At 35.2% G+C, this 12,706-nt stretch overlaps 1 protein-coding gene across 1 annotated transcript in view; it reads right to left on the bottom strand.

The window, feature by feature from the left end:
• The window catches only part of COG6 (component of oligomeric golgi complex 6), a 55,665-nt gene that overhangs the window by 34,034 nt on the left and 8,925 nt on the right, over positions 1-12,706 (bottom strand). The window contains exons 5-8 of the mRNA XM_068182105.1: positions 6,261-6,372; positions 4,140-4,222; positions 3,830-3,900; positions 2,578-2,671 (exon numbers count right to left, since the gene is read on the bottom strand). Of these exons, the coding sequence (XP_068038206.1) occupies positions 2,578-2,671; positions 3,830-3,900; positions 4,140-4,222; positions 6,261-6,372 (360 nt within the window). The remainder of the gene's footprint in view (positions 1-2,577; positions 2,672-3,829; positions 3,901-4,139; positions 4,223-6,260; positions 6,373-12,706) is intronic.

Here is a 12,706-nt window from a genome sequence, read left to right as displayed (position 1 = left end):
ACATTGAAGAATCTGGAAATTTCTGTGGAAGCATTTTTCCTCATACACCATACTTGTTAAGTTGGAGAGTAAATATCTGCAACTGATAGAAGTCTAACAAAAAATTCTAATAAATTACTATTTACAAAAATTACGCAATTAAAAGTGGAAGAGATCTAGCATCTGACAACTGCCCACTGTCTAGAAGGAGCAGTATTGGAGTGAAAAATCTCAAGCGTCTACAGAAACCAGTCAGCTTTTTCTTTTCCTCTCCAATAAAGAGCTATACAATAGATCATTAAATATACAGCAGTGAAACAGATTTTGTGATCATTATTAGTTCTGAAAACAGCATTCAATAATGATAATTTTGTTTTAAAAAGGAAACTACTAATTTTCCTTTTGCTCTCAGTAGAACAGGGTATAACCATTTAAAAATCCTGCATCTTAAAAAATTCAGCAATAACTATTATTTACACTAGAACACAGTGTTTACTACTATGTTATTACACATACTCATGTTCGGAGAAGAAAACAACATTTGGATTTTTTTTCAACCCAGCTTTAATGTTTAAAATATACAGTAACGATCACTGGGGAAAGAGGAAGAAAAAAAACTTTGTTAACCTAAGTGGATGATGGAAGAGGAACACTGCTTTCAGCTATGTCTCCATGCATTTTCTAGAAAACAGTTTTCAATTTTTCTGTTAGAGCCAGGAAGGGGAAACCAATTTGAAAAGTTTATTTTACATTCCCTACTGACTGCAGTTCCAAAAAGTCCACCCATGGTGCAATCCTTCTGAGACTTTTAGTTAATAAGTCAATATAAGGAAACAAGAATTTGTAGATTTGTTTCTAAACTCTTGCCCTTCTCCATCTTATTCATTTTCACCCAACTGAATCAGTCTTTATTAGATGCAAGGGCAGTGATTTGGAGGGCAAGTGTTTAGTTCACACAGCAGTGCTAGTACACAAAAAGCTATTTAAAATTATTTTCTTCTGTGACTTAACTTCTACATTATGAACTCAGCAATTTGTTACTTAAAGGTATACAAAAATTTTTGGAAGGAAATAAACTAAATCTTGAGATTTAAAATGTAAAGCATCAGTACTGCAATTTTGATAATATGCTGCAGCAAGTAATTAAGCTTGATAATCTATGATGAGACACATGTCTGCATCATCTACAGGAATGGGTTTTTTTTCCCTTTTGGCAGAGGAAAAGTCTTACCTATCAAATTCTGTCTTTGTTAATACTATTACTGTTGTTTGAGACAGAAGAGTCAGAAAAAAAAAAATTCTCTTTTGCAGATTCATGTTAAACTGGCCAGCAGTGGATTTATGCAAAGATGGGGTTTTCTTTCCTTGAACTAAGAAAGCAAAACAATGATTTTATGAAGTTTCAAAGTATCATAATTCAACAAAGTATTTATGACAGAAAATAAAACTGTATCTAAAAAGAATATTATAAAATGTTGTGAATAACATAGTGACAGATTTTTTGCAGCTGTAAAAGAGAGTGTAGAGGAGAGAATGCAAGAAAGGACTGCAGTTCCCAACTATGGCCTGAAGTACTGCAACACACCATCCAACAGCCAGGGAGGTCAAGTGACACCACTACTCCCTCACATTAACCAGCAGAGCTGACTGAGCATATCCTGATCTGAGCTTTCTCTTACACTGACAGCACTTTTCAGGTCCACAAGCCTGAAGGGCTCTGTGGAGCTTTACAGCATCACGTACCTACACCTTTGCACAAGGGTAGCCTTTGAAAGGCTGCCTGTTACTCTGCTGCCCTGGATACCTGTGGCTTAAAGTATTTTTCAATGGTTGCAAAATGTGATGAATGCATTAAAAAAAAAAAAAACCAAAAAAAAAAACCAAAAAAAAAAAAAACCACCCAAAAAAACGCCCAATGAAAACCAAAAGCCAAAACCCAAAGAAGTGTAAATAACCTCTTCAGGGATGGTCACCCCAATAAACAGTTCTTACAGTGCCACCTGGTGGTTCACTCTCCTAAGTATCATTTCATTTACTTCAACAACACTTCAGCAAATTTGGAGTAAGAACAGTAGTATTTTACACAGATACACATATATAAATACCTCTACACTTTAGAGATCTATATGTAGAATTTTTTAATAGATACTGTATAACTCATAATGGAAAACATTCTTTCCACCACAAGCACTTCAGTAAAAGCTAATTAGCCTTAACCAATTTTTTACTCTGGGGACTTAAATGACACAATCACATGTTTTGAACAGGATTTTTTTACTTCAGAAAAATCCTAGAATGAGAGAACAGAAATTCACAATTCATTTAAATAAAAACAGTCTGACATTTTACTTTAATTAGAAACTTTTAAGTTAGAAAAAGTCCAATGACATTTCCTATATCATAATTACATTGAAAAGACTTCTCAAATTTAAAGTAGTCAAAATGTGATTTTTTTATAACTTAAGTTTCCGGGTAATTTTGAATTTAGCACAGGACCAAAATGCCACCAGCCTTGGCACTGTAATTCATGCCCATCTTTAAGTTTAATATGCTCAAAATACTAGCTTCTGTCAGAGATGATAGCTAACATTTACTTACTTGTACAGGACAGGTCTATCTTGTAAGGCTTCCATGGCTTGAGTGAGAACTGGAGAAATGTCACATGATTCTTGTGTCAATGTCCTACATTCATCTACAAAATACCAACATAAAAGCACATTCTTTACTCGGTAATACATTTTATACAAGCCGTCAAACAAGAAAATGAGTTAAAAACTCGAAGGCTTTTAATCTTGAAGACTTCAGAATACGCTATCTGAGCTAGTTAGTGTTAATACAGTTAAATTCCCCTGCTAGCAGTACTGTAAAATGCATGTCCATCAAAAAAAAAAAAAAAAAAAAAAAGATTAAAGGAAGCTTACTATTTGTTCATGCCCACATATAAATGCTGACTCATTCAACATTCAGATTTTTATTGGGCTCCTCTGTAACTGTTTACCCCATTTCAGGTAAACTATTAAGAAAAAATGGAGTAACTAGTTAAGCAAGCTGTTTGTTTTCCCATTTGGTTCTGATATTTTTTTTCTTTAATCAAAATAATTATATAATTTTGTACATTCCAAGCAAGAATGTGGAAATCATATAAACTAAAGCGAACATTGGCAGAAAAATTATGACTTTTCATTAGGGTGAAACCACAACTATTATTTGAGGTTTCAGCATCCCCTGGAGAACAGCTAAATAATATAAAAACCACATTGCACCATTTCCCCCCCATGAATCATGAATCTTACTGTAAGTGAGACAGTCTCTTGCTTTGGAGAAGAGGGAAGTAATAAAAAAAGCAACTATATTTGGCACTATAAAGGTGTTACAATGAACATGGATGGTTACGTCCAGGGTACATATGGGAAAAAAAAAAAGCCTACTATCATTCAAAAGAGCATCCTGACAAAAGGATTTTTTCTTTTCTAAAAGTAATCCACCACCCCTCCCACTAAACTAGATCTTACTACCAAATCATTAAAACCAACAACTTCCCTCTAACTCACAAGGAAATGAAATTCAATACAATTAAAATTTTGTTTGGGCTACCAAACTGTAGTAGTTGTTCTTTGTGGAAAACCATCTACTAAAAACACAAACAAATAATCCACTTTTATAATAATAAAATTGGCCCAAAAAACAAGAGAATTGCCAATTAACTGGTTCAAAACACATTTTTCCCTAAGAAGGAAACCAAAATGTTAATGTATCTTGGAAAGAGTTTTTGCTAAGTTCAAACCCCATGAAGGAATTATTGGAATCATCATAAAAATAATCATAAACATAAAAACATTCTTAGTCCTACTTTGAGTCCATCTGTAAAGTCGTTCATAAGATGTCTCTTGCAGTAAAGCCATCTGTTCCATAATTTCCAAGCTACAAGACAAATAAAAGGTTTATTTGCAAATACTGTTTTAGGCAGCACTAGCAAAGGCATGTGCAAGTCAAATTAAACATACCAATATTAAAATTTTGAGTATTTTTAAATTTTTGGTTAAATATTCTGTATATTTCTGTGTATTAATTCTGTCATATGAAGCAAAGAATGAGACCTTGCTTTAACTTCTGCTTTTAACTGTAAATGGTTCTCTTGCACTCATTTAAGTAGGACTTACCCTGCCCTTTGCTGATTTGTTCGGAGGAGAATCTTGACATCATCATGAATTTGTTTTACTCGTCCCAAAGCCTTGAAAAAATCCTAAAGAAATTTAAAAACAAAATACAAGCAGTGTATAAAAGCAGTAATTTCTATTCAAATCTCTAGCACTCCATACTCCCTCCTTCAATTCCATTCCTAAGTTTCTTGCAGGTCTGTGTTCCAAAAGCTGCTTTTAAAATTCACATCCCACCTCAGCCACTTACCTTTCATTCCATCTTAAGAACCGTAGGATTTTTTGGTTTCCCATTGTATCATTCTTTTCATCCACAACAAGAGAAAAAAAAAATATGTGTTTCTAAACCTGTCTTGTGAAGTATGTGTGTTTCACATCCATTAGGTAACTCTAGGGAGATTTTGAGGACACTGCTACGCATTACATCACTGTCTCCCATTACTGATAGAAACTAAGGACCAAAATGAAACATTGTAAAGTACAATGATTACAGTTTGATATTTTTTGTATTCATACAATGGAGTAACAATTTCTTTACAATTTCTTTAAAAAAACCAAAAAAAACAAACAAAAAAAAACATTTGCAATAGACTAGACTATGGTTTTCCAGAACAACCTTTCTCTGTGGAGTAACTCAACAGCAGCAGTGAAAAAAAAAAAACAAACACAAAGTCTAGAAGACAAGTACATATGGATAAAAAGGTTACTTTGTTAATTTCCGAGTGCAAATGGAAAGCTAGTAACATTTTCAAACATGACTTCTTATGAAGACATACTTCAAATGCCTTGGAGGAGACCAGCTATTTCAGATACAACTGCTTGTTACATCTATTGTGATTTGAACAGAGATTGCATCTGGAAAACAGTTTCATTCTGGCTCACATCACATAAAAATAGACACATTCTAAGCAAAAGAGGCCAGCAATTTAATCTACTGCCTTGCATCAATTGTGTTAAAGACCATGTTTATAAAAACCCAAAGCACTCTTCCTTCGGGATAACACAAAATTTCCAAACCACAAGACTGACTGAAGGTGTTTTAAGCACACTGGTTGACTCGGTCACAGGGGAAATGCACACACATGATGTTACTGAAATCTGCCAACTAAAGCAGAACAACTGTTTTATCTCAGTTACTTCTGCACATTTTTTAGACAAAGTATCAAAAAGAACAGCCCTCCCTGGCTGCAAACCAATCATACAGTAACTGGCACAGGGTTGCTGTCATTGTTCCCTGCAATAGGCACTCTCTAGAAACTTGATGAACTAGAATGTTCTTTCATGTTAATTGTGGTACAGAAGCATACAGCAATTACTCAAGTGCACAATTATTTAGCACATTCCATTTATGCTTCCATTAGAACTGTTTATGGTTATCAGTTCCATGTTTTTAATAGTGCTTTAACTGCAAACAGGATGCCTGTGAAAATGAGATAAATCTGGACTACTTGCTGATACACTGTGTGAAGCTTTCCATGCAACTACAATAATAAAAAAGTCTATTTAGTGTACTCAATTCTTTCATTATTCAGTTTGCTTTTACTGTAGAACAAGTGTCCTTTTACTGTGTCTTCTTATTCAAACCATAACATATTCCAAAACTTTTTTTGGATGGTGGCTGAAGTGAATCAGCACCTAGTATCTTTAGCAACTAAATAACATTAAGGGAAAGTCTCAGCTTAAATTGTCCCAAGTCACTGAATACCTATATACATGAATATGCAAAATGTACACACACATGAACAGTGGCAGTGCTAGAGAGCTGAAAGCTTCTCATTTGCTTTGAGTCATGAAGTTTTAAAATGTCTTCACTGAAAATTCAGACTTCATAAGGATCTTTTTGAAGTGTAGAACTATATGAGAACTCCTTTGCCTCAAACTGATTACATGAGAGCTCATTTGCCTCAAACTCATTACATAAACTAGAATTTAATGTTGGTTTTCTGTTCCTTTACTTGAATCTTTCATCACACATTTCAAACTCATCAGAAATTCACCATTCTCTTAAAAGGTACATTCCTCAATTAAAAATTAAATTGCAAACCAAAAATAATATCTCATGTACAATTCAGGGCATTTCTACATTTTAGTTCAGGGTGAAGATTTTAATGTTCATTGAGCTACCTCAGTAATTGGCTCATCTTTTGTGCCTCGAAGCAGATTCATTTCATCCGGTGTCAGCTGGAATTTTGCTATGAATGCATCTGCAACTTGTGCTTTCATTTCTAATCTCTGACTGTAATAAAACAAAGTGAAGAGGATATTAGCTTTTTATGCTTATCTCAAAGACTTATTTTTCATATTTATACTTTCAGAAATACAACCAGCATCAGAAATTGGTATTATTAAATTATAATAGCACATTCTTGCCATCAAACACTTGAGCTGCTTTTTCATTTAAGACTTTCTATTAAGCTCACAGAGATGATTCAGTAAAGACAATGTAGAGATATTTTAACACATTTGAAAATTACTAAGTTCTTTAAAATAATATTCCTTCAGCATTTGTATCATGTTATCTAATCCAGATACTTTGTGCTTGCACATTTGTAATGCTTGCAGTTATTACCTTTCCAATTCACTAAGGAAAGAAAAAGCCTATAAAACTTACAAATTACAAAATTAACCCTAGATTAATCTACTTTTCTGCAGACCAGATCCATTTCTTTGTAACATAAGACAGTTGGGATATCAATTTACTAATGTCACAAGCAATCAAAATGCAATGACTAATTCTCTTGTTCCTGAAATAAACACAGCCAATATGTAAACACCATCTCATGGGCAGCATTTTCCTGCACAGGTTTTGTCACGTGCCTTACAACCACAGAAGGGCCCAAATGGAATGGAATGGGATTCCTGTAGCAACGGAAAATTTGCTCAAACTGTGATCTGAGCACACAGTATTCCAGGAAATAAAGACTACTTTTTCAGGACATTGAGAAGGCATTAATTAATTATTTGCAGAAAAATAAAGCTCAATTCCTTTAAGAGTATTTAATCTTTCAATGTGATATAATTACTACAAGACAAATACATAGTTATAAAAGGGTGGTAAGACAGACAAGTATACTTCTATATACCATATAATTAAATTTCCTTGAAAGATCAAAGCTTGAAAAGTAAGCTTTCACTTATTTACCCTTTCTCTACTATCCAACTAGTGTCTGAACTTCATACAGCTACTAATTATGGAAAACAGACTTCCATTCTGTAGACATGGATGACTTTCCCACCCTGCAGTTCCACAAACTCTTTTAGAGATCAGATTAAATGTTTTGCAATTGTCAATACTCTAGCACATTGAACATTGAGAGGGAAAGTAACATAAAATCCAACAGTACTTTAATAGTAAAATAAATGAAGATCAAAGGGGAAAGTAAGCCAATACTTCCAAGTTACACAGCAGACACCTAATCAAAAAGGAAAACAAAAAACTCATATGCTTTAATACCACCACATCTTGAATTGATAATTCAGGTTTCACTGGGGTCGTAGGCAAATATAATGATTTTATCTTTACATTGATTTTAAGCATTGCAAAACTGTCAAAGTATTTAATTTTCTCTAAGTAAACTCTACAATTCCAAATTCTGGGTCTCCATGAAGTCAAATGTTCCTCAGGGAAGGGACAAGAGTGATGGAGGATGATTTTAACCACTTATACAGACAGATGCATCCATGAAACATCCTGGCACTTTCCAACACAGTGGAAGGGGAATGGAGCAACACCATTTTGAACAAATTCAGTAAATTTTCAGCAGGAAGATTTATGTGGTGAAATCTAAAGAGAGCAAGTAATGCTGTAAGAAGCAAATAGACAAGTGGTCTACAAAACATACAAGAAACAGACAGGAAGATATTAACAAAAGAGTATTTCAAAATCAATATTAGGGCTGTGAGAGACATTCTGAGGGTAACTATGAAATTCTCACGACAGAGATGAAAGATGGGGCAAGTCTGCTCTGCACCAATATACTCACTGCAATGATGTGTAAGCCATGCTATTCAGGCTGCCTCAGCCATCCCTGCTCATCCCTAACCTGTACTGACCTTCCCACTGTGCCAGCACCATTGTTTACAGCATCATAAATCTGCCAGGAAAAAAATCCAGAAATTCTTACTTCTTGGGGGTGGAGATTACCACCAAACTGAATCCTTGGGTTTACCACAGCCTGTGCTAAGGGCCTGGAGTGTGCCAGCACCAGGAGCTGTCACAGGCAAGAGGCACTGGCTTCACTGCTGCTATAAGACTCTCATGAAAACTACACTTCGGAACTCCTCTGAGGCATAAGAAGAGCTCATTTCAATTGTCAGTTACAACTACTAGTAGTAATAATCAAAATTATAAATATTATGACCCAAGAAAACCCTAGAGGCATCAAGATGGCTACTCAAATTGAAAATCAGCCAAGGACACTTAAAATTTAACACAGTGATGCTGCTTTCAAAAAAGCATTCATGTTTCACACTTTTTGCTGAGCAACTCTAATGCCTCAACATCACCACCACTGTATTTGGTTTAAACAACAGAAAATGTAAATTAGTGAATAACTACAATAGACTCAATAGCTCTGAGTCTCTCCTCTTGGGATGGAAGTCTCAATTTATTATAATCCACAAAGCTGAAAACAGACTGGATTACCCTTCCCTTTAGGTAAGAGAAGGAAGGTAGCAAAGAGATGAGAGAAGGTAAACACAAGGCCTTCTTTGGGTCAAATGAAACAAATCTTCAACAAAGAGAGGAGCAGATGGGATGCTGAGAAACTCTTCTGTTCTTTAAGCCTGTGTATCTCTTGAGTGCATAAACTTTAAGGTGCTCTTATAGGAGACCTCAATTTATTATTATCTTCTGTTCTTCAGATTTTTTGAATGTATACTTCCACCAAACTGGGGGTAGGAGGAAGTCTGATTTTAAGAAGTGTAGTATATTGGGCATAATGGTTTTCTCAGTTTTCAGGTAGAAGTAGGCTTGTGGTAGAACAAGGAACAGAGTCAGTAACTGTACAAACAGCATACTGGTGAGTCAGTCCTGGAACTCTGTGCCCTGTTTTACTCCTTTATAAAAAAAGAATAATCTTGCTAATCCGTATCTCTCCTCCTGGAAATCCTCACTCTTCACAGTCCTCCCTCCGTTTTTGCTGCTATGGAGAACAAGGTTTGATCAAATACTGCGCTGTAAAGCCATTCCCATCCTTGGCTGTGTCTTGGGCTAAGGCTTTGCATAACTGCACACTGATGGACTCTGTGCACTCCCAATAATTAACTTTTATAATATAGAGACAATACGTTAAACTCAAGCACACTGGGCAAGCTAAGCTTCACAACGCACTCAGAATATAACCTTAAGGTGGCAGCAATGTTTCATTCACTTTTCTCAAGATAGTGACTGGGAAGTGGTGACAAACATCTCTCCTAAACAAAAGCATGTGTCTGAATTTTGATAAAGCTGTTTCTGTTGGCCTCTTTACAAAGCACACAGGATTTCAAAGGATACTCCCTTTCAGAACCCAGGTTAGCCAGTTCTGCTTGAGATGACTGTGAAAGTTGCCTTCATTATCAATCTGCACAAGAAAGAGACCCTATACCCTAGATGATGGATCAGAAACAAAATATGTAAACTGTACATACCTTTCATTTTTGCCTGGCAGTGTACAGTATTACTGAGACCAATACACTCAGATCTGTATTCAGTTTTTTCTATATATATTTTTTTATGTATTTATTTCCTCAGATACAAGCTAACAGGAATTTAATCTATGTTACTAAGGCAGGGCAATGGATTAAAATGTCACTCAAGGTTGCTACAATCATTTCACTACAGTAAGTGCCTAACAAAACACAATGCAGGTAACAACAAAAGCCAATGTAAGGCTGTTTTACATATAACTCACAGCAGTCAGTACCTGTGTGCAGATGACTGGACATTTCAAGACCCACTGGCCTTTCTGTAGATATAATAATTTCTAAATTTTAAGCAGTGCAGTACAACTCAGGAAAGGCCATACCATATTGTTACCCCAATTTTTTTTTTCTTTTAACACAGTTAATCCTGCATAAATGAATGAAACTAACAGCTTATGGGAGCCCTGCATTGATGCAAAAGGGGAAGTGCCAAGTATTGGTAGAATTTAGAACTTGGGCAAAGGACAGGATTCCAACAAAGCAATTTCCCCAGTTTTAATCATTACCAGGGAAACAGAATTCTTTTGCAAGAGAACTCAAGAGGCTGGGAAAACTATGCACTTCATGCACTTTTCCCTTGAACCAAATACAAATGTGCACTGTTTGTTAGGATTATCACCTAGACAGCTCAAAAATGAGGTGGAAAAGAAGCAGACTTTTCCAAAGCGTAATTTTATCTTGCCACCACATACAGCATAAAAATCTGCTAGTTTCTTCTACTTAGGATGAATCAGAGCAGTCATTCTGAAATTACTTTCAATTTGCGGTACTGAGGATTCAACACATTTTTAAAGCCTCAGGATAATGGAGTATTTCTAACTCATAAGTAAATAACAATCATCTTTAACAGACCTGTATAAAGCTGCAAAATTATTTTTCTGTCATGTGAAAGGCAAATATACAATATTACGTAACAAAACAGTTACACACAAGCATTGGAAAACCGTTCTTAAGAATAAGTAGAGGTGCAAAAGTGCATTTGTAAATGCTGAGAACAAATGTTTTGTTCTGCATTTTATCCATCAAACACATCTCTTATTGAAGCAGAACTGAAATATTGTGAGGAAGTATTCAGTGACCCATTCCATCACTATGGATTATTATGAAATGTTCTCCTTACTTAAAAAATAGGAAGACATAAAAAACCCAGTGAATTGCCTAATGTTTCCAGGATACAAGAAAATAGCAAAAAATAGTAAAGAAGGCTTTAGTGAGACCTCATCTGGAAAACAGATTACAATCCTGATCATCTGTGTGCAAGAACAATGGATTCCCATTAGACCACAGCCAGCGGGATGATCATGGAAATGGAAAAAATAATTTATCACAGGAGATGAAGGCAACTCTTAAGACAAAGGACACAATGAGAAAACGGTCAATTTGTATCCAATAATTTGGTTGGAAATGAGGGAAAGGCTCTTCCTGGAAAGAATGAGCTTTTGGGGTAAGTGTTCCACAAATAGCAACACACACAACATGTAAAAATAATGCTCTAGTTATGTGTTGAACAGTTGATGAGTTTACCAAAGTCATCATGCAAATAACAGGTGGCAGCAGGAAAGTGGACTTGAACTTAGAATGTCTCTCCCATCTGTAACACCTAGCTGGAGACAGATAGCCTGCAACACTGCAGCCTTGCCATCTCATACATTTATTTGGTGATAAAAATAAATGGGAAAAATTGAAAAGGTTAAATCTAAAGTTAAGCAATAGTTCTGAACTGAAATTATTAAAATCTTACCAAACAGGTTACCAAATACTAGAATAAAAAAGTTTACATATTGTAAATAAATTTGAGAAATTAAATAATTTTCTACTTTTATGCTTATAAGGCTTCCTCTAAGTATGATGCATATGCATCATACGCAAAATTTTCATATGCAGAGCTTTGCAGAAATCATGTGATATATACAGATATAGATATGCAAACACACACGGTAAATCAGTGTTTGGCAATGGTTAAGATCCATGATCCATGGTTTGTAAGTTATACACAGAGATTAAGTTTAAAAGGAATGTATTTCCAATGAACACATTCTTTTCCATCTTTTAGAGAGGAGCTATTTAATATTTCCATACCAAACAGACTGTTATCTTCAGTTTATCTTTTATAAAATCTGATATAAAGTCACTTGAAAGGGGCTTGCTTAGTCTAACTCCAAATTTGTCATCAAATTCAACAATGTTGCCAAAGGAATGGAAATTACACACTGTTCTCTACATCCACCTGGAATAAAATCAAAACAAATGAGCTTAAGCTGCTGCAAAAGGAGAACTAAATTAGATAGCAGGAAAACAATAAAACCAAAATCAATTTCCAGTAAGACTGCAGGCTCTCTGGCCCTTCTATTCCTGGGCTTTTCTCCTCAGAGCAGATCAGACAAATATTGGTCAGAAATGGTATACTATAACTGATTTTGCACTTCTGGTGAATGTTTCTCAAACTAAAACCATGCCTCATTTCATACTGACCAAGAGTACTTCATGTCTCAACACAGTTGCCAGGATGAAGAGCTAGCAAGAAAATAAGGCTTTGTGTGTTCGCTGCTGGTTGTGGCTGGACTGTGACAAGTTAGTTTTGTTTATTTTCTTTCAGATCCATTTTAGTTGGCTTTATTCCTCTGCTACACCTTGTCACCTATGCTTTACTTTGCTACAAATCAGGATAGAAAATGAGCCTCAGAACTTCAAGTCTTCACTCTGTCCCACATAGAATTATAATTCAGGTTAGACAATCACTGCTTTTTCTCATGAAGCACATTCATGGGAATAAATGTAAATACATGTTTCAAAAGGTCAACACATGAAATACATCTCATCAATGCAAACCACCAGATCACCACTTTTCTTAGCACAGGCTGATAAAAGAAAACCTCTCTAACCTG

Source organism: Anomalospiza imberbis, chromosome 2 (assembly GCF_031753505.1).
Source record: "Anomalospiza imberbis isolate Cuckoo-Finch-1a 21T00152 chromosome 2, ASM3175350v1, whole genome shotgun sequence".
Lineage (NCBI taxonomy): Eukaryota > Metazoa > Chordata > Aves > Passeriformes > Viduidae > Anomalospiza > Anomalospiza imberbis.
This window is presented reverse-complemented; position numbering and strand designations above follow the sequence as displayed.